General features: G+C 43.1%; 2 protein-coding genes across 5 annotated transcripts; both read left to right on the top strand.

Annotated features, from left to right (window-relative positions):
• Window positions 1-384: 384 nt before the first annotated feature.
• Window positions 385-12,682, top strand: oga (O-GlcNAcase). 4 transcript variants are annotated; one of them, XM_050071898.1, is made up of 19 exons: window positions 385-920; window positions 1,683-1,734; window positions 1,849-1,946; window positions 2,122-2,252; window positions 2,404-2,575; window positions 2,668-2,766; window positions 2,876-3,160; window positions 3,291-3,449; window positions 3,603-3,793; window positions 4,012-4,272; window positions 4,377-4,580; window positions 4,989-5,163; window positions 6,725-6,778; window positions 8,276-8,361; window positions 9,447-9,551; window positions 9,895-9,986; window positions 10,079-10,271; window positions 10,384-10,543; window positions 10,705-12,682. In XM_050071898.1, exons 1-19 carry the CDS (start codon window positions 755-757, stop codon window positions 10,839-10,841), a joined length of 2,820 nt encoding a protein of 939 aa, XP_049927855.1. In that variant the 5' UTR covers window positions 385-754; the 3' UTR covers window positions 10,842-12,682. The 4 variants fall into 4 exon arrangements, with proteins under 4 accessions (XP_049927855.1, XP_049927853.1, XP_049927857.1 ...); XM_050071896.1 differs by having other exon boundaries at window positions 4,012-4,287; XM_050071900.1 differs by lacking the exon at window positions 6,725-6,778.
• A 1,203-nt stretch (window positions 12,683-13,885) lies between these two features.
• Window positions 13,886-19,897, top strand: LOC126406965 (piggyBac transposable element-derived protein 4-like). Its single transcript, XM_050071585.1, has 6 exons — window positions 13,886-14,073; window positions 14,241-14,326; window positions 14,507-14,626; window positions 14,714-14,807; window positions 16,370-17,937; window positions 18,065-19,897. The coding sequence occupies exons 1-6, from the start codon at window positions 14,001-14,003 to the stop codon at window positions 18,554-18,556; spliced, it is 2,433 nt and encodes an 810-aa protein (XP_049927542.1). The 5' UTR covers window positions 13,886-14,000; the 3' UTR covers window positions 18,557-19,897.
• Window positions 19,898-20,578: the final 681 nt, after the last annotated feature.

Raw genomic sequence — 20,578 nt, 5'->3', positions numbered from 1 at the left:
TTGGGGAATATGTGACAATTATTTACTCTGCTTCTTAAAAACTTAAAGGGATTGAAATTAAGGTTAGTATTTCTCCCAGAAATCCTAAATAAATCAGGTGGAGTACTGTTTTTTGATGGTATTGTACCCATAAATTATATTCAAGAGGTGTTGTACAACTGCAAATGTCATAACATGAATAAATAAATACACTTCTCGTTAGCGACAAATGCATGGTCACAAAAACAGGTAATATTTCTCTTTATAATGTTCGCTACCTGTAAATGTTTGGCGCTGCGGAGTACAAGTGTCATCTATCTCTTTGCCTCGGTGACATCTTTGCGGTGTTTTGTCACGCAGATCTAGTTCTAACTGGTTTAATCCAGTCCTGTGAGCATGCGCACTCGGTGTAAACAGGAAGAACCGACTGAAAACCAGGGCAAATCTACCATAAAGAGAAGAAAATGATCGGACAAAAACTAACTAACGGCTTGTTTTTCTTTGTATATTAACCAGCATTAATGTTATCCTTTACCAGCCGATGGTAATTTTGATTACATCTCGTAGAAGCAGTTGCTAATATTTCGTGAATTTTGATAGACTCGTTAATACCGTACGCTAGCTAACGTTAGACAGACACTGACGCGATTTATTTCCTCCGGGTTTTGCTCGGCGAATTTGTCTGCTAAACAGACATTACCGGCGTTAAAAATAGCTCAGACTTTTCTCAATTTGTCTGAATTTACTGACTTAACACCGTGGGAAATTTCTAACAATGGTTCAGAAAGATAAAACGCTGGAGACGCCTCAAGTGGACGGTGAGCCGAGCCCCAGCCCAGTCTCCGGAGAGGCTTGTGCCGAGGCCCCTGGCCCGGCTGAAGAGTCCGGCATCGGAGCCGAACCGACCGGCCACAGAAAATTCATCAGTGGTGTCGTGGAAGGTAATATTGAATTTGAGCTTTAACAATCAAATTTGACATTTGATTCGGTTGTGATCTGCATGAAACCATAAATAGGGCATCACAATGCTGCAGCAATCGTGCTTCCAGGGGAAAGGTTGTTGTTGTCAGTTGGAAAATACAAGGCAGTAGTAATTGGACAACAGCTGGAAATCAATTGCTGGGAATCGATTGGAAATTGTCTTAAACCCATCAAAATAATTATGTTTGCCGATTGCAGATCAACATTGTCACACGTCATATAGCTGAATAAATATGTATGGGGGATACTTACTAATTGGTGATCATCAATGATTCAAATAAATTGAAATAGGATTACCTTTGATCATCATTTATCAAGTAAGTATACCACACATTGGTGGGGTTGCATCTCAATAAGATGAAGAGTCATTTGTTGTGGTTAGCTCCCAGTTATAAATTGAATATTATTTGTAGTTTGGCTTCTAATCAGACTGAATAAGAAAATTAAAGCACAGTATTGACTTCTCATAAATGATCTTAAGAGGGCTTGTTTTATACTTCCTTGATAATTCGTAGACAAAAGGAATAATTGGTAAGTACAGGAAAAACTGTTAACGGTTAAGGAAGCAAACAATGTTTGTTTAATGGCACTTTTAGCCCAGCCCACACCTTAGGGCAAATTGCTAGTTGCAGCAGACACGCAGCTGAATATGCATGGAAAATGTTGTTTAAAATCAGCACTGCAGCGTGCATAGAAACTGAATGTTTTGTTTTCTGTTACAGGCTTTTATGGTCGACCATGGACAATGGAACAGAGGAAAGAGTTGTTCAGAAGGTATGATGCACTGTGTGAATTTTCTGAGCAGGCATGTCAATTAAATAAAAAATGTTATAACAGTTTGATGATTTGATTTGTCATACTGAGTTTGTATAACATGGTATTTCACAGGCAGCAGAAATGGGGGCTGAATACTTACCTTTATGCACCCAAAGATGACTACAAACACAGAATGTTCTGGAGAGAGCTGTACTCAGTGGAAGAAGCAGGTGATTATTCAGGACAGATCTTGTGATTAGCTGTCTTGGGGCAAGGAAAATGAGTAATGCCTGTTAATCTTAAGTTAAAGTTTTACACATGGGTGAAATGGAAGAAATTGGTTCAAAGATGTGATCATAGCACAATAGTTCATTCACTGAGTGATTTACCCCTTCCATCTCCTAGAGCAACTCATGACTTTAATTGGTGCTGCTAAGGAGCATGGAATAGAGTTCATCTATGCCATTTCCCCTGGACTGGACATCACCTTTTCCAATCAGAAAGAGGTTTCTGCACTCAAGAGGAAACTCGATCAGGTATGGCAACATTTTGTATGACAGAAGTATGAGCAATGTCTTCAAACTCTTCGTATCCTCATATCTTCAAAAGTGTCACACGTCTTACACTGCGTCGTTTTGTAACCATTTTAATGGCTTCCATTTTAAATCCATTCCTCTTCCCCCTCAGGTTTCTCACTTTGGCTGCAAGTCATTTGCCTTACTTTTTGATGATATTGACCACAACATGTGCCCTGCTGACAAAGAGGTGTTCAGCTCATTTGCACACGCTCAGGTTACCATTACCAACGAAATCTACCAGTACCTGGGAGAGCCTGAAACCTTCCTCTTCTGTCCCACTGGTACTTGAATTTTGTGTCTGAATCCTTTGCACATTTTACGCAATTGTTTCGTTTACTGATTTATTCATCTGTTTTCTTGCTTTGAAATGCAGAGTACTGTGGAACATTCTGCTACCCAAATGTTGCTCAGTCCCCCTACCTCCACACAGTAGGAGAGAAGCTACTGCCGGGCATTGAAGTGCTATGGACAGGTGAGTCTAACACATTTTCCCACCAACTAACCAACACCTGGTGTTAGGCATACATGTCAGAATAGTAGATAAAACAGTTAATAATTGTGATGTGTGTAATTTTCCGCAGGCCCCAAGGTGGTGTCCAAAGATATCTCAGTGGAGTCAATTGAGGAGGTGTCAAAAATCCTAAGAAGAGCCCCTGTAATCTGGGACAACATTCACGCCAATGACTATGACCAGAAGAGGCTTTTCCTTGGTCCATACAAGGGCCGCTCCACAGAGCTCATCCCCAGGCTGAAGGGAGTCCTCACCAACCCTAACTGCGAGTTTGAGTCCAACTTTGTAGCAATCCACACTCTGGCCACCTGGTACAAGTCTAATATGAATGGGGTGCGCAAGGATGTGGTCATGAGTAAGTGTGATCCAAAAGTTACCTAATTTCTAATGTTTTGATGAGCTCTTTGTACAAGGTTATATTGTGTCAAGTGGTACCATAACGCGAGTGGTTCATTAATGTTGTTTATTTCTGTTTGTTTTACCAGCGGATGGTGAGGACAGCACAGTGTCCATCCAAATCAAGTTAGAGAATGAAGGCAGTGATGAAGAACTGGAGACAGACATGCTCTACAGCCCACAGCTCGCTCTGAAACTGGCTCTCACAGAATGGCTCGGGGACTTTGTTGTGCCTCATCAATACAACAGTGAGAGCATTCCCATTATCATATCATATCTCTATGCTAATGGATTTTCTAGCAGTAATACTCAGAATGCACTCGTAGCGTTGGCATGGAGAGCCTGAAAATGATAATTCTGTGACTGAAAAACACGCAGTAAGGCTTAACTGTGTCTTTCAGGCCGACAGGTGCCTCAGAGCGGTGCCAAAAGCACAGCCATCGACGTGTCTTCCATGGCTGCTCCCTCGCTCTGCTCTTCCACAACAGTCACAACTGTGTTCCAGCAGCCCATCATGTCTCCAGCCATGCCGCCTCTCTGTCTGGATCCACTCTCTCACCCCATGGCAAAAAGGCCTCAGGAGGAAGAGGAGGTGCAGTTTACTGTTACTATGGAACAAAATAGAAGCACTTAAATAACCAAAGTGACTATCTCATGTTTCTTTTAGATAATGAGCTCTCTTTGATGTGAACATATTGTCATTTATAAGGTTAAGAATGACTGATTCTTTCTGATCATATGCTTAGCCTCTGTTTTACTTTATTTTTTTTAGCATTTTATTACAAGTATGTTTATGCTGCTCCCGTGCAGGTGGAGGTGGAGAAGAAGGATTCAGATGAGGAGCCCATGGAGATGGTGGATGAGAAGCTGGATGAGCCAGAGCCAGAAGCAGTAGCCGACCCAGAGGAGAAGCAAGTTGGTCCTATCTTAGCCGACAAGATGGCTGAGGACCTGAAGCCCATGGATACAGACAAGGAGAGTCTCACAGAGTCAAAGTCCCCTGAAGAGTCTATCCAGGAGGATCCTGGTAGTGATATCGCTCCTATGCAGACAGACGATCAGCTCAAGCAGGTGCAGCAAACATTCGTGAGTTTCCTTTTATATCCGCAGCTGAAGGCAAAAAAACAAATCAGAATTCCCTGCAAAGTCACATTGCTTCTGTTTTGTGTCCTCAGGATTTGTTTGTGCCCGGGCCCAACGAGAAGCCCCTGTTCACAGCAGAGCCCGTCACACTTGAGGACCTGTGCTTGCTGGCAGAGCTCTTCTACCTGCCTTACGAACATGGACCCAAGGCCATGCAGATGTTAAAGGAGTTCAACTGGCTGAGAGCCAACAGCAGCGTCGTCAGTGTCAACTGCAAGAGGAAGGAAACTGAGAAGGTGGGTTAATGCATTAAAATAAACACACACATGGTTGAGAGACAGAGGCCTAGCTGAGAAAACTAGTTCATTATTAACTGAACTTGCCTGTGATAGTATAGGTTGCTGAAAACAAAATGGTGGATGTGTATTACCATTACTGCCCATTGGGTGGTGTGATAGGAGATGGAGTGCACCATAGAGCATTGTGTCATGTGTATTAAACTACAGCTTCACCTTATTAAACCATGTGCCTCTTTCTCAAAGACATTTTGACATATCACAGAAAAGCACAGGTATAAATAGTAAAAGTAATGATGTGTGAAAATGTCCACTACGCCAAAAAGCCTATTATACACCAAAGCAGTTTATTGCTGTCCTTCTTATTTATTTATTATGTCTTATTTCCAATCACTGTGTCGCATACAGGTGGCAGAATGGCAAGCAAGGGCGGAGAAGTTTGAGGAGATGTGCTGCTCCGTCATCCAGATGTTCACCCGGCTTTCCAACTCAGCTAACCGCACCATCCTGTACGACCTCTACCCGTACATCTGGGACATCAAGAGCATCATTTCTATGGTCAAGTCTTTTGTCCAGTGGCTCGGTACGTATGAAGGGACACCTGAAGCGCTTACTCTTAGAGAGCATTACAGTAGCATAGCAGTAGTCTGATCAAGTCTGGTAATCCTGACTTTTGTTTTTCTCAGAAACACATTTGCACACAGATTTATAAAATCAGATAATATAAAGAAAAAGCAGTTTAAAAGTTAGCTGCATGGATTATGTCATACTCTAGAGCTGTATAGTTTGAGGCACATTTATAATTATGTCACACATCTTGCACAGTCTGCTTAACAGATGGTAATATGACTGATCAAAGAAATAGAGAAGTATGGCTCTTAGAGATCTTAGACACCACCTGTAGACAGGCTAAGAATCTGAGTAGTGGCTAATACCCCCACTTTTAATTAATGGCAGTTTATCATACATAAGTTTAGCACTGATCAGGCTAGTTGCATCACCTCTCAGTAGTTACGATCTTATTAATTTCTCTTGTTTCACACATGTTGATGATTGTCTTCTCTTTTTTTTTTTTCTCGTCTGACTGAATGCCGCTTGCACCGCTAGCATCCTCCTTATTTATCCCATAACAAGCTGCCCCATCTCAGTGATATCTAAACTGGGTCTCTGTGGCAAACGTCCCAGCAGGGTTATTGCTGCTTGCTGTGTATCCAGTAACATCACTGCTGCATTCCCACACAGACACACTTGCTTCCATCTCTCTTGTCTGTGGGGATGGGAGCCAGGGGGAAGTCCCCATCCCCCTCCCCTCCTCCATGCCCTAGCGCGCACGCGAGCTTGGAGAGCAAGTTGACTGACTGACTGTGGAAGGCCATTCTGGTGCATAAAATGAGTCAGAAATATCTGAGCTGGTCTCTGTATTTTCAGCTGGTTTTTAACATGAACCATGTGAAAATATGACGGGAACTTTTGAGTTGTTGCCTCACTGGGTAGTCTCAGTGGATTTGAACCCTCTGAGTTGTTTGCTCAATCTGCATCACTGTGGGATCCATCACCTTTTGTAAAAGAGGATATTCTTTCTCTCCCTCTTTCTCCCTCTACCCTCGTCCTTTCTTTCGCTCTTTCAGATGGTTCACTGTGATGCAGTTTGAGTGACATTCGTCCATGTAATAACATCTCCATCTTTTTTGGAGTGTACTTTTGAATAGTCTGAAGCACCAGCATGGCCTGTAGGTTACCCCCTGTAACCCAGTTTCATTCACAGGTTTCTGTCCTACATGGTAAAGCTGAGGACTCTAGCCCACAGTACACAGCAGGCAGCATACCCACACTGGCAAAGTCACATCAAAAATCCACACTACTGACTTAATGCATCAGTAAACGATTAAAATCCCTCTAGCATCATAGAGGAAATCAAGTGCTCCGTGAAAATAGTTATCTTTGAATATTCCTCTTAATAACTGCAGTGTCATTAAGTGCCTAACTGTTGACTTCTGCTGTTATCAGGTTTTTACATCAGTCCCCAATCTTTCCCTTTATTAGAAGCTGTGCAGCCGGCACTTAGTCGCAACCTCCCTGGTAATTGTACTGAGAACACTTACTAATAACTATTTTCTACTGTTTTCTCCCTTCACTATGTACAGATGGAAGAATCCACAGTACAAGTTTCTACTGCTATTGGATCGACAGTGGCCGATGTATGCACAGTGCAAGCGCCTTTTTGTTTTGTTAATGTTTGAAAGGGATTTATGGATTTGTTTTTTCTTAAACTAGATTTATATATGTTAAAAGATTGATTTGGAGGAAAGGAAGCAGCCCTCCGGATGAAGTCACATTTTGCGCAGCGATTTAGCTTTGAAACCTAAGTGTTAACTCCCAAATTTCTCTCTTTGGCAGCATCTCTCTAACTTGTTTTTTTTGTTTCTGTTAGTAGGCCTATAGAACTGGCTCAGGCCAGCCCGATGCACCTACTCAAGGAAATTTACACTTGGCTTTGAAACTTAACCGTGGCAGGATCTTCATTGCACTCAGGGATATTACTGATTGTGTAGTTATGATAACTGCTATAACTGCTCACACACACATTGGCTTGACTATGGAAGATCAAAAGTTGCATGTGTTCTGCCTAACTGTGATTGTGTTAAGACAATGCAGTCTGAACAGGTAATTGAGGTGGAAGTCATCCACCAAGAGACCATTCTGTTGTCTGTTTTGTGGTTTTTAATTTGGGCAAGCAAGTTCAGAGTTCCTTCCCGTGGGTGCATCTGTGTGCTGTGCTGCGTCAGTTCAACAGAGGAATTGTATAAAAGTGTCAGGGTAAGGTTCATATGTAAAGCAGTGTTAGATGTCCTTCCCGCGCGCTGCATTTGTCTGGTCACATGACAGGGCTTATTGTCAACCAGGGTTAGACTTTGTTAGCGGGAACACTACAGTATACACACTTGTAAGAGTGTGCTTTAGATACATGCGACTTGTCCCTACGGCGCATTTCATCTTTGGTCTGTTTGATTGTGGCTTTTACTAGTAAGCTGAGAGGCCCTTTAACTCAGGGAACATTCACACCAGCTCTCGTTCTGACTTCCTGGTTTGATGACTCATGCTCCCCAGTCATGTGACGAGGCAGATAAGATAAGAATGTGACTTCACACGGGGTGCTGAGATGAGTGGGGTGACGGCAGCTGAAGCTTACTCTTGTAGTCCATAGACAGCATGGGGTTTCCGTTCTGATGGTCAGTGTAATATTTATGATGTCCGTCAGTTTTCAAGCGAGTACCCTCACTGAAACACCAAGGGGGCTGAACTGCACTTAATTCTGATCTCTCATCACTTTATGGAGAGCGTGCATTCCTCACTGCGTGAATTAACTTTTATCTAAAGCTCTGCATACCATGTTACATGGAGCAGTGTGGCATTGTTGTACTGACACAGAGATATTTGGACCTGATTTCTTCTTGCAAACACGTAAGCTTTAGTTGCTCGAGCCCCATTTTATCATAAAGTATTTCCTCTGAATATAGTTCATTCCAAATTAGGTCCTTTTATGTTTTAATGAGTAAATTAAGATTAATTTATTTATATGGATAATGCTATTAGATACATATGACCCCCTTCCTCCCCATCTCCCCACTACCTTCATCTGTGTCAGAGAGCCCCATCCTGTGGTAACAATGTCCGCTTGGCTCTGCTCCTAACAGGGTGTCGTAGTCAGTCCTCAGCACAGTTCCTTAGAGGAGACCAAGAACCCTGGGCCTTTAGGGGAGGTCTAGCAGGAGAGTTCCAGGTATCTCATGCACCGAATTTACAGCAATCTAATGGAAAAAAAAGAGTGTTGTGAGCAAAGACCACAATGGTAATATGTGCGTAGGTATGAAGGGCTTTGGTCTGTCGAAGGTGTGCTGATTGTAATGGGTCGGACTTCATAACATCCAGGTTACATAGTCTCCAAAGAAGTCCATGTCCTTGTATTGATTTTGGGATACTGTCAGGCAGTGGGAGGAGTGTGGGTGACCTGTAACCCATCCTGACAAAAACAGGTTACAGCCAGTGTTTGGCGTGGCATTTTCCAAATGATTAATTTGAATTTCTTTCAGCAACTGCCCAAGGAGATGCTGCTTTTCCCTAGCGCATGCGGCGCAAGCGAGCATGGCTAGGTTTTTATTTTCATGACATCTCATTTCTTTGCAGGAAAGCACAGCGCACAAATTACCAAGCCAACCCTTTGCAAGCGCACGCACAAGCATCGCAGCGCCAGCGAGAACGCAAGCATGTTGCAATGGGAAAACTCCATGATCAAACACACTTACCCAGTCTCAAGTAGTATCTCCATTCTTGGAGAGTTGCAAGCCTCATGATGGCAACTAATATGCCTTTGAATTACTAAGTTAACTCATTTAATTTGCCTCATTGGTTTTTTTCCTGGAGTTCTCCCTGCCTCTCTGCGCCAGCATCATTATTTTTCTCAACAGGAGGGTCCTGCGCAGCGAAATATTGCGATGTCTTACAAAAGGGAAAGGAGCATCTCCTTCAGCCAGTAAAACCTTAGTCAGACCAAAACACCACCCTTGTTTTATTATATTTGAAAAGCAAATATGTACGTGCTTGTTGTGCTATGTTCCTTTAGCAAAATGACAAAGTTGTGATGTTTGCTCTTGTTGTCCACTGTCAGATCAACAAGGAATATCAGTTTATACCTTTATATGGTTTTATTTAACAATATTTGTCATTCCGAAGCACTTTGCTCTCCTCTGTAGTTCCTTTTGGTTTGATAGTGGCTCAACTGCAGCAAATGCTCAGAGAGGCAGTGAGCCAAAGCAGCACACCACCTGGTCTCAGTGAAACTGAACCTGTTTCTTTTGATACCCACAGAGATTGTTGCCAATAGATGGGGCAAACGATCTTTTCTACCAGCCTCCACCTTCATTGCCAACCTCCAAAATCTATTCCATAAGGCCGTACTATCCCAAAGATGAGGTAAGATGTTTGTGTGTTAAGTCATGGCCTTGTGCACCTTATTTTTGTACCAAAACTCAAGTATTGCATCCTAAATACTGACAGTTAGTAAGCATAAATAATGTCAGAACCAAAATGTTGCAGAATGATGTTAGCCAGTTGCTATTCCCAGCAGAACTGGCCTAGTTAAAGCTGTGAATGCTTTGCACTTAATGTGCCACAATGCTGTGCTCACACACTCTTTGCATCAGCAAACATATGTAACATTGACATTATTTGTGGCATTGTCTGGGCTTAGCTTTGGCTTTTATATCTAGTGTCATGATTGATTGCGCTACAGCTGCACCTGTCTTCTCTTTTGCAGACTGCAATTTATAAAATCTGTAAAGAAATGTACTCCGAAGGAATGGAGGACGTACCAGTCTCTGACGAGGATCCTGACCTCATAGGAGACAGGTAAAACATGGAGATGACTAAAGCCTGACCTGCAGTGTTCCCCTGCAGCGCAAATCAGCATGACTGACAAAATGTTTCCTGTTTGTTCACAGGTTGGTAGGAGGTCTCCTGACACTGAGTTCAGACTACGGGTTCGTGCTGGAGGACGAAGAAGGGATCTGCGGTTACGCTCTTGGAACTGTGGACGTCAAGCCCTTTGTCAAGAAATGCAAGTTGAACTGGATTCCCTTCATGCAAGAGAAATACCTCAAACCTGACTGTGAGAAGGACCTCACAGAGGCTGAAGTAGGATCTTAATCCATCTCTCTTACTATCATGACATCTGTATCAGCTGGCACATGATTGTGTCTCCTGTTGTTATATTTTACTTTACCGTCTCTGTCTGTCGTCCCTGTAGAAGATGATGCTGAGTTTCCACGAAGAGGAGGAGGGTCTTCCAGACTCTTTTCTCTCCAACTTCCCCTCTCTCATCAAGGTTGATATTCACGCAAAGGTCACTGACCCCAGTGTGGCCAAAAGCATGATGGGATGCCTTCTATCTTCTCTTAAGGCCAACGGTAGGTGGCAGCCATCTTCAGCTCTGACAGCAGTGTTCATTGCTACTACTTATAGTGTTAAGGCTATTAGCCGTGTTGGTAAGATGGAGTCTATTTCTGATTCTACAAATCTTTAAACCTGCCACCAAATGTAATACTGTCTTTTTACTTCTTTCTTCCAGGCTCCCTGGGTGCGTTCTGTAAGGTTCGTCAGACTGATAAGAGAATGTTGGACTTCTATAGTAAGCTGGGATGCTTCGAAGTGGCCAAAATGGAGGGCTTTCCCAAAGATGTCATCATTATGGGACGCAGCCTATGAAGAAACGTCCTGCTCCGATAACAGACAGAGAGAGAGCAAGTCAATGTGTGGCATAAACAAGTTTGCTACCTTGATGAGGAAAAAAAAAACTTCCATGATGATTTTATACTACATTACCATCTGGGCTAGCCCCGGGAAACCTCTTTTTAGGATTTGTGTACAGAAGCACAGCAGTCGCACACACAGATTTCCTGCGCTGCCCTTAGATGTTATGGCTCTGTTGGATTCAGCAGATTGGAAGCTAAAAGGCCGAAGAGCGATCTGTAATCAGTTGATATGAGCCAACATGGAAGAGTGGCACTCCCGCAATGATTTGTGGGGTCCCACTACCCATATACCTCCAAGAGGCAGGAAGTAATAACTCCATAAGCCTTTTTTCTGATTTAATCCAGTAGCCATTACATGGATATTGCCCGCATGCCCTGACGCAAAGTGTCTGTATCTGAAATGGAGGCAGATTGTGAAATGAGGGCAGCCTGTATCTCAGCTAGTGTCTTACTACCCCTACATCCTGCTTTCCCAGCTTTGAAAGAGAAACAACGCAGCTGTCGACATAAGTAGGACACCTTTATACAGGATGCGAGGTGCTATGTGAGAGTTTGCCTTTCATCGTCACTTCATGGTATTTTCAGTTGCACCACAGTAGACTTGGAAAAGGAGGCCTTTCAAGCGGCGTGCTTCTTTCAAAAAGTGATGTGAGATGTTGAGTCTGCACACATGAAGGGTGTAAAAGTGTAGCTTTTGGGGCTCGTCAATAAGACCAGCCAGGGAATAATATTCGTTGAGATTGTTAAAAACTCAACAAGGAGGTTCCCCTGAATTTCCATTCAAGTTAGTAATAGACATTTGGAGAGCAATATAAAAGCTTCCACGAGTTTACAAACATGGTTCGCAGCCTGTTCCTGTTCAGCGCTTTGCTTGTGGCCATTTTTCTTTTTTCTTTTTTTTTTTTTTTTCATAATTCAGCTGTTTTTTGTATTTTTTTGCTTATTTCCCTTTGAGCTATTGCCTTTTGGTTCATTGCCTTTGGATTTAGGTGTATATTGCAGACTCCAGTGTCTTCTGCGTAAAGGCTCTCTAACCTGTATCAGTCAGATACAGCAGGAACATGGTGATTTCAAGACATTGGATTTGTTGTTGCTCGATTTTCAGAGATGTATCCTGACATTGAAAGTCACGTCTTAGTTTTGCCCTACCAGACCCATGCATTATACTTCAGACAGGGGTATCACTGTCAGAGGAAGTTCCAACTCTCGTGTTAAGTTATGTCAAATTAATTTAAGTAGTTACTTAATGCACTCAAATCAACATTTTCTGATAGCAGTACCCAGTGGGACCAAATCTTGATATTCTGATCTGCTATTGAGTAGAAAAATGTAACATTTGACTGGCATCGACGTCGGAGTTAAACTAAAACTTGGAAGCATTAACCCTCCCACTGTCATAAAGCTGCTCAGTTTTCTCTTAACCACTAATTCCAAACCTGACTTGTGAAGCACCAGCTGATCTGGGCTCTGTTCAGGAGGTGAGCTGTGCTAAAAAGCTAGCTTGTGCTCATCACTGGTAAAAGAAAATAATCAGTTTACATCTGACAGCTTGCATCCCTCCCTGCGTTGCATACTCTCAAGTGAATGTCTTCTCAGTCGAGCCTTGGTGAGCACTCCTCCGTCACCAAAGCAGTGCTGACTCCCACGCTGTTAGGCTGTAGCCGTGGGGGCATGGAGCAGAAATTCCTCGGGCCTTTTCCTATCTGTCCATTGAATGTTTTATATTCTGCCGCATTTCCCATTTGTTTTTGTAAATCTGTGTAGTTGATAAAAATAAAAGCACTTGGTCTAATAGATAGGAGTGTTCTGTTGGTTACACGAGGATCATCAGTTGCTCTTCAGTAGCTGCCTGCCAATGTGATGTTTTGATACTGTGTACATTCATAATGTGCATGAGGTGTATTGGATTTGCCGTGGCGGTCATTAGAGTAACCTCATCTTATGCTACATAGAGGAAGAAGCATGCCACTCGCCTCTATGGGCATGATACTGTAGTTCGTAGACAGTCTGTAAACACTGTCGATCATAAAGTGTTATTATTTTGTATATCTTTATTGAAACTGTGGCTAGCTTCCCGTCGTCCTTTAAGGAATACAAAGTGCTGGCCTTGTCACAACGCCCTGTCCTGTTTCAGCAACAGGTCTGCTGTTCGTCTTCTGAACAACGACAGCAGAGTTTTCACTCATTTTAAATGGCTCCTTTTGCAGTTGGTCGACGCTCCAGCTTTCTCTTCTGCCAACAGGTTTTGATAGAAACGGGCCGTGACTGAGGGAAAGGGCTCCTATTGTGCATTTTGATTATATGAAAATAGGGTTGGGAGGGCAGGGGGTCATAAAAGTAACAGTTTACCAGTGTAAAATTTGTATGTGAGATACATAAGATTCAAAACTAATAAATCATAATAAGTTCCTTTGATGCTTTGTGTCCTTTTTTTGTTGCACAGATCATATTTGTGAGTTTGTCTTGACTGAAACTTGCAGGTCTTTCATCCCTGTCCTGAGACAAGTGTTCCTGTTGTGACAAATAAAAGGAAGATTATGTCAGTTCACAAACAGGTTTGGCACTGTTAGCATAACTGATAGTGTTGTGGTCATGAACGTTTACAAGCTTTGATTTGTGGTGTTGCATTATGCCTGAAACAAGCCCTTGACACATGGGAAATGGCATTATACACTCATATCAGTTACGTATTTTGTGTGGGAAGTGTGTGAGTTAAAGACGTGTTTATAAATGTAGAAAAGCAATTGTTAATGATGTATAATTTCAGACTTTTTGCGTGTTAAAATACATGTTTTGGTTCCTTCGGCAGCTACGCATTTTTTTTTTTTAAATGGACGTAGCAGTTTTTCTATTTTTTATTAGTATATTTATTTAGTTTAAATGACCTTTATTGTTTGTTTATTTACAGGCTATATAAAAATGTTAAAAAATAAATTGTTTAATTTATAACATCGTCTGAAAAAAAGAAAAAAAAAACATCGCCCGGGAAAAGGCGCACACTGATGACGTCACATGCATGCCGTACAGTTTGCGACGCGCTTGTTGTTCTTCGAGGAGGGCTAATTTCTCTATAAAGTCTTAACAGCAAACCCAACTTCACAGCTTTGACAAGATGTCTTATCACGACGAGGAGAGCTCGGACATCGGACCGGTCGGTCAATCCAAGTTGGAGAGCTTCCTGTTCAGTAAGAACCATTGAAACACAGTTTATCAGTTCAGCTCAGGTGGCGCACACGTGGGTCTCCTCTGTGGTGTGTCGACAGTGAAGAAGCTGCTTTGATGTTTAGTGCACTAATTTACATGCAATAAAAAACTGCCATTAAAATCCTGCTGGTTTTGATGTGTCTTCCAGGCTGCGAGCTGTCCTCTAAAGTACCTTTCTACACTTTCCAAGGAGACGAAGAGGAGGACCTGGAGCATTTCCTTGAACTTAGAACAGTATGTACAATTGCAGCAGAGTTTGTATAATCCCATTCACTGGGTGCACCACTTCAACGCAGGGCTCACATAAAAGTGTGTATTTAAATATATGAGGCTGTTGCACCATAGTGATATGTAAAATCAGGTAAAACAGGTTTGAATAAATGTCAGCTGAATTAATTCTTCTGATTCCTGCAGGTGTGTCTGGGAGAAGGCTGCAAAGAGGAGAGCAATGTGGTGGAGGTAACCGCCATGAACCACCAAGGAAAGACTATTTCAGTGCCCATCGCCAACCTTCACACCAGCTGTCTGCCCATGGTACAGTACAGTGACTTCTCTCTACGTGCACATTAATGAACAGCACATGGTAGAGACGTGTCTCAACCGTTACCTTCTTTATCTCAGGTGAGTCTCGGAGAGTTTGAGCTGAAGGCGCCAGTGACCATCCGGCTGAAGGCTGGGACAGGACCAGTCACTGTCAGCGGGTTACACCTCATAGGTAAGCCCCTCAGTGCAACTAATGGCCCACTGAGAATATATCTGCTGTATGTGCTCCGTAAGGTTTTATCAGAATATAGTTAATGTTGTTCTCTACGACATTCAGCATTTTTATCAGACCAATAACTCACATTCTTTAAAAAATAAAAACAGTAACGTGGGTACACTGCTTTAGACCTGAAACAATGAGGCCTAGTCCACACGAGACCAGGTATTTTTAAAACTGAACTTTTTTGGCCTCCAGTTTTTAAAAAATCTGCGTCCATACGAGCGGTGTAATAAAAATACCTCCGTCCACGACACCGCAAATTCCACTATCAAGCAATGTAATACACATGCCAAAGCAGTAGGTGGCGATATAACTCCTAACTGTAAGGCCATTGTAGCCAATCAGAAGGCAGTAAAACGTCATTACCGGAAAAACAACAACAAGCGTACTATTATGCAGCAGGAGCAGTCTCCGTAATAGCACACTCTTGCGCCTCTGTTGCTGGATGTGGTTGAGTAGCGTTAGTTGTATGATACAGCCACAAAGTGCTGATATGCTGCTAAATAGCAGCAGTATTTTGTTTAGGTCCATCCTCAAATCGTCTCTCGCACACACTGGATCGGGTAATAACACAGCTATTTTCTGTTTACGTCGCACATTGTGACGTCAAACAATGGAGACGAGACAAAATAACGGCGGTTATCCTGTCCACACATGACTGCTGACACCGGACTTTTCCAAAAAGTTCACCCTGGACTCCGGTGACAAATAACTCCGGTTACAGGGGCCCAAATCTGCGGTTACGTGTGGATGAAAGGCCAAACCGTGAGCAAAGAGTCACAGTTTTATATATACCCACGTTGGTGTGGACAGCCCCTGAGTTAGTTTATGCCCTCATGACCAGTTTATGCTGTTTTATTGAAGTCTAGATTTCTAATGCATTGTATTTGATACTATATAATATATAATTTCTACAATGTGATTTTAAAAAACAGTTGAATCCCCTTTAAATTTGGAAGATTGATTTCCATTAAAACCACATTTTTTTTCTCCCTTGAAAGAAAAGTTAATGAAGTTGATTCAATTCTCAGTTCTGTTCCCCATGACGTTAAAGTGGTGCACGTTCATGCACGCACAAGCATGCCTATACACAAGCCAGGGAAACAGAGAGCCTGTGATTCCCATGGCATTTTTTCATTGCTCTGATTTGTGCATGTACGTGCATACACGATTCTCATAGCATTTTTTCATTTCCACTGATTCAGATATCTTTCAATATAACGGATCAAAGAGAAGTTCAGTCCCCTCCGCGTAAAATCAGATATCAACATGAACTCATGCCCCGTCGACCAACATCAACATAATCGGCTCTCCCACAACAATTTCAGCACAGCGAATTGCGAAGTGCAAAAAAATCTAAATAATGCTGCGTAGAGCATGAGCTTGTGTATGCAGGTGCAGCCACTCTAAACTTAGAAATATAGCCAGCTCCAGGAATGTTAATTTCTTAACTGTGAGAGCAATCATGTAGGCACATCAGTTTTACTTTCGTATTTCCCGATCCCGTTCGGCAGCTCCTCCTTCGGCCTCTTCCAGGAACCAACCCGGCTCGGCAGCTCTAGGCCCTGATGCCTCCGCCGCCGAACCCAAGCTCCTCGAACCGAGGCAGGCCCACTCCGTGACTCCAGCCAGTGGCTCCCGCAATTCAAGCCCGGGCTGTTTAGCCTCCTGTACCCCAGATGAGGTTTCTGATTCAGTCTGCTCATCTGATGAGGAGTGGGCACCACCGCCAAAAAAAGACAGCTCTGAGGACGAATATTCCAGCTTTCCCGGAGATTATAAGATGGAGGATGAGGATGATAACCTAATGGAGACTGAGGGGATAAAACGGGTCTCCAGCCCGGACTCTTTAGCCTCCTCTACCCCAGATGAGGTTTCTGATTCACTCTGCTCATCTGATGCAGAGTGGGAACCATCGGCAAAACAAGACAGCTCTGAGGACGAATATTCCAGCTTTCCCGAAGATTATAAAATGGAAGATGAGGATGATAACCTGATGGAGATTGAGAGGATAGAATGGGTCTCCAAGAACAAGAGCATCAAGTGGTCACCCTCTGCTGAGCAAATGTATCGTTATGTGCAGGCTCCCACAAAACCTGTCCCAGGGCTGACAAAGTATGCCAAGAGAAACATAACGGACCAGCTGACATCCTGCTTGGATTTATTTCTGACGAATGACATGATCCAGCTGATCCTCAAAATGACCAACCTGGAAGGCAAGCGGACTGAAAATCATTGGAAAGACATCACTGAGACGGAGCTGAGGGGTTTCCTGGGCCTGCTGCTGCTGGCGGGGGTGTATCGTTCCCGGGGAGAAAGCACCCACAGCTTGTGGGAGGAGCCGATAGGCCGGCCGGTGTTTCGTGGTACAATGTCCCGCAAAAAATTTGAGCTAATTGCCACGAAACTCCGGTTTGATGATAAACTGACCCGGCGAAAGCGGCTCAGTGACAACAAGCTGGCCGCCATTTTGCCCCTATGGGAGCCATGGGTTCAGCGGCTCTCTCACATGTTCAATCCAGGGGCGGACGTTTGTGTCGACGAGCAGCTGGTTGGCTTCAAGGGGCGCTGCAGCTTCAGACAGTACATGCCCAGCAAACCAGCCAAGTATGGTATAAAAATCTGGACCCTGGCCGACGTGTCAACATCCTACGCCTGGAACATGGCCATCTACAGCGGCAAAGAGGAGGCATCAAGAGAGGTCGGCCAGGGGAAGAGAGTGGTGCTGCAGATGACACAGGGGCTGGAGGGACGCACTGTCACCATTGATAATTTTTTCACCAGCTACGAGCTTGGCACGGAGCTCCTGAAAAGAAAAATGGCCATGGTCGGCACAGTGCGCAAAGGGAAACCTGAGCTCCCTCCCCAACTTGTCAACGTGTCGGGCAGAGAAGTGCTCTCCAGCATCTTTGCTCACACAGCGACCCACACTGTGGTGTCGTACGTACCCAAGAAAGGCAAAAACGTGGTGCTGATGTCTACAAAGCACAGAGAAGCCTCCATCAGCGAGGAGGTCCACAAGAAGCCAATGATCATTCTCGATTACAACAAGTCCAAGGGCGGCGTGGACAACTTGGACAAGGTATGTGCCTGAAATATATGTAGGGCTTTTATTATTCAGTACTTACCGCAGTTACGTGAAGGCATTACTTAAAGAATGAATTTGGTTGTGATGAGCAACAATTTTTCCGCTTGTCCCCCCCCCTCAGTGTGTGGGCACTTACAGCTGCCGTCGGAAGACCTCCAGATGGCCCCTGACGCTGTTTTACAACATGCTGGATGTTTCTGCCTACAACTCATACGTCCTGTGGACCTGCCTGCACCCAAACTGGGAAATCAAAAAGAAATACCGCCGCCGCATCTTCCTGGAGCTGCTAGGGAAGGAGCTGGTGATCCCTTGCATCCTCCAGCGTGAGCGGATTCCCCGCGGGCCGAGTGCCGCTGCTTTCGTTCAAGCAGCCCAGGCAGCCATGGTGGAGGAGAAGGAATCATGCAGCGAGGATGCCAAGGAGGCCAGAACCTCTGCAGAGGCGCCTCCTCTGTCTCCAGGAGCAAAGTTGACAACACGACGACCTTGTGAATTGTGCCCAGAGAGCATGAAGAAGAGCAGGGTGCGCAACGTCTGTGCCAAGTGTGGCAAGTTCCTGTGCAAGGACCACACATGGAAAGGCTGTGGGACGTGCCTTGCAGGAGGACAGTGACTGATAGAAGACAGTTTGTCCTAACTGTACATAGCTAGTTCTTTAGAAAAACATTTAAATAAAAAGAATAAAAAAAACCTGGAGGAATTGATCAAAAATTTATATTTTACCAGGGGGAGCGTAGCATGACATATTGTGATCATGAGAGGAAATGAAAGGGCTTTTTAAAAATCTAACATCGCACCAAAAAAAACAAATCAGTGTTGTGGGTTATGATTGACCCTCGCCAGACTGAGATAATAACAGTAAAATAGTCTCATTACCTGTTAGTATGTTGAAAATGTTTCACTAGTTATATATATTTTTTTCCCGACAAATGCAAATAGTGGTATAGGATACAAACTGACACGTAAAGGTTTAACATTTGGTTAAATAATGATTTAAATTAATTAAACAGTTTAATAACAAAACAAACATAATAATGAATAAAAACAAACCTGGAGGAACAGATAAAACAAAATAAAGAAAAATGAATATTGAATATTTAGGATGTTTTTTCTTAGCAGCGCTCAAAGGTTGAATTAGCTCATCAACAAAAATTTAAAATCATTAAATCAATTAAGTTATTTTTAAGCAAAAATATCAGTCTCTGGTTTCAGTATTTAAATGTGAGTTAGTAGTTGTTTTTTCTTAGCTCAAGTTATTTTTCTCAACTTAGACCTTTTTGAAATCATTTGGTGGCTGTGGCTCAGAGGTAGAGCGGGTCATCCACTCATTGGAAGATGAGTGTTCGATCCCCTGCTTCTCCAGTCTGCATGCCTAAGTATCCTTGAGCAAGATACTGAACCCCACATTGCTCCCGACAGCTGTTCCATCAGTTTGTGTGTTAAAGCTGGTGGCACCTTGTACGGTAGCCTCGGCCACCAGTGTGTGAATGGGTGAATGTGACTCGTAGTTCGTAAGACTAGAAAGTGCTAGTCCATTACCATTTACCAACCAGTTAAACAAAATAAAATAGTGGGCAGCTGTTGATCATTGACGCTGCTGTGTATGTCGAAAATGTAATCCAATCCAAACCCTGCATAATGTTGTAATACTTGGGCAACAATTGGATAACATTCTTATGATTCTGAAATACTCAGTTACTTTATTCAGTTTCTCTATAATTTAATCTCACTTACATGAAAAAGTGAAATGCATCTTTGGACCATCAAATGTCAGATTTCTTTGTTGTTAAGATCCAAGACCTTTGACGCTTTTTATCCGATTTCCGGTAAGTGTTTTATGTGTACGTTGTAAGTTATTTAAAAATCTGCCATGCACATTTATCAATACTTTTATAATTAGACACCCTTTGCTCTCATCACTGGTTGTAATGAGGGCGTGCAGCTGCATATCACTAACTATGCACAAGGTCAATTATAAAGGCAGATTAAATAAACTGATATTCTGACCTTTTATAATTAAATATAATACCAGGATTCATTTAACTCAAATGTTTTAACTTGGTCGTCTGTGTTTTTGCAGCCTCACAGGTCGAAGAGTCGGACATGTCTGATGAGGATTTCGACGATGATGATGATGATGAGGAAGAGGAGGAAGACATCACCCCCATTAAACCAGCGAAGAAGAAGCAGAAGCAGTAGGCGGAGAGGTCACTGATTGGTTTTTGGAAAGGCTCCACTCACTCACTGATTTGTTTTTAGGAAATACGTTTTTTTGTACCGGACTGACGCATCTTACAGAGTCACCACTTCTTCCACACAGCCAGGTGAATGCTTAGTGTGGCAGCTGTTAGGTAAAAGCGCTGTGGGAGGAAGTGACATCATGACGGACTCCGACGTTCACTTAGAGAAGAACTGTTTTTCCTGATAAATGCTACCCAGTGTTTTATACTGTATATGATACAGTCACCACTGACAAGAGTTTATTGCACCAGTGGATTCTTGTACTGTTTATAGATACTGCTCTTGTAAAAGTAAACTCCTTTGTGTATGTGTGTGTGTGTGTGTGAGTGTGCGTATGTACTTGTCAGATAAAACAAGTTTCCAGATTAATCATAATTCCAGCTGAATGATGCAA

The sequence above is a fragment of the Epinephelus moara genome, chromosome 19 (genome assembly GCF_006386435.1).
Source record: "Epinephelus moara isolate mb chromosome 19, YSFRI_EMoa_1.0, whole genome shotgun sequence".
Taxonomy (NCBI): Eukaryota; Metazoa; Chordata; class Actinopteri; order Perciformes; family Serranidae; genus Epinephelus; species Epinephelus moara.
This window is presented reverse-complemented; position numbering and strand designations above follow the sequence as displayed.

Coding starts and splice junctions, on each gene's coding strand:
- oga (XM_050071896.1), top strand. CDS start 755: ATGGTTCAGAAAGATAAAACGCTGGAGACGCCTCAAGTGGACGGTGAG. Junction 921..1,682: donor CATCAGTGGTGTCGTGGAAG/GTAATATTGAAT, acceptor TTTCTGTTACAG/GCTTTTATGGTCGACCATGG. Junction 2,576..2,667: donor CTTCCTCTTCTGTCCCACTG/GTACTTGAATTT, acceptor TTTGAAATGCAG/AGTACTGTGGAACATTCTGC.
- LOC126406965 (XM_050071585.1), top strand. CDS start 14,001: ATGTCTTATCACGACGAGGAGAGCTCGGACATCGGACCGGTCGGTCAA. Junction 14,808..16,369: donor CAGCGGGTTACACCTCATAG/GTAAGCCCCTCA, acceptor CCCGTTCGGCAG/CTCCTCCTTCGGCCTCTTCC. Junction 17,938..18,064: donor GCGTGGACAACTTGGACAAG/GTATGTGCCTGA, acceptor CCCCCCCCTCAG/TGTGTGGGCACTTACAGCTG.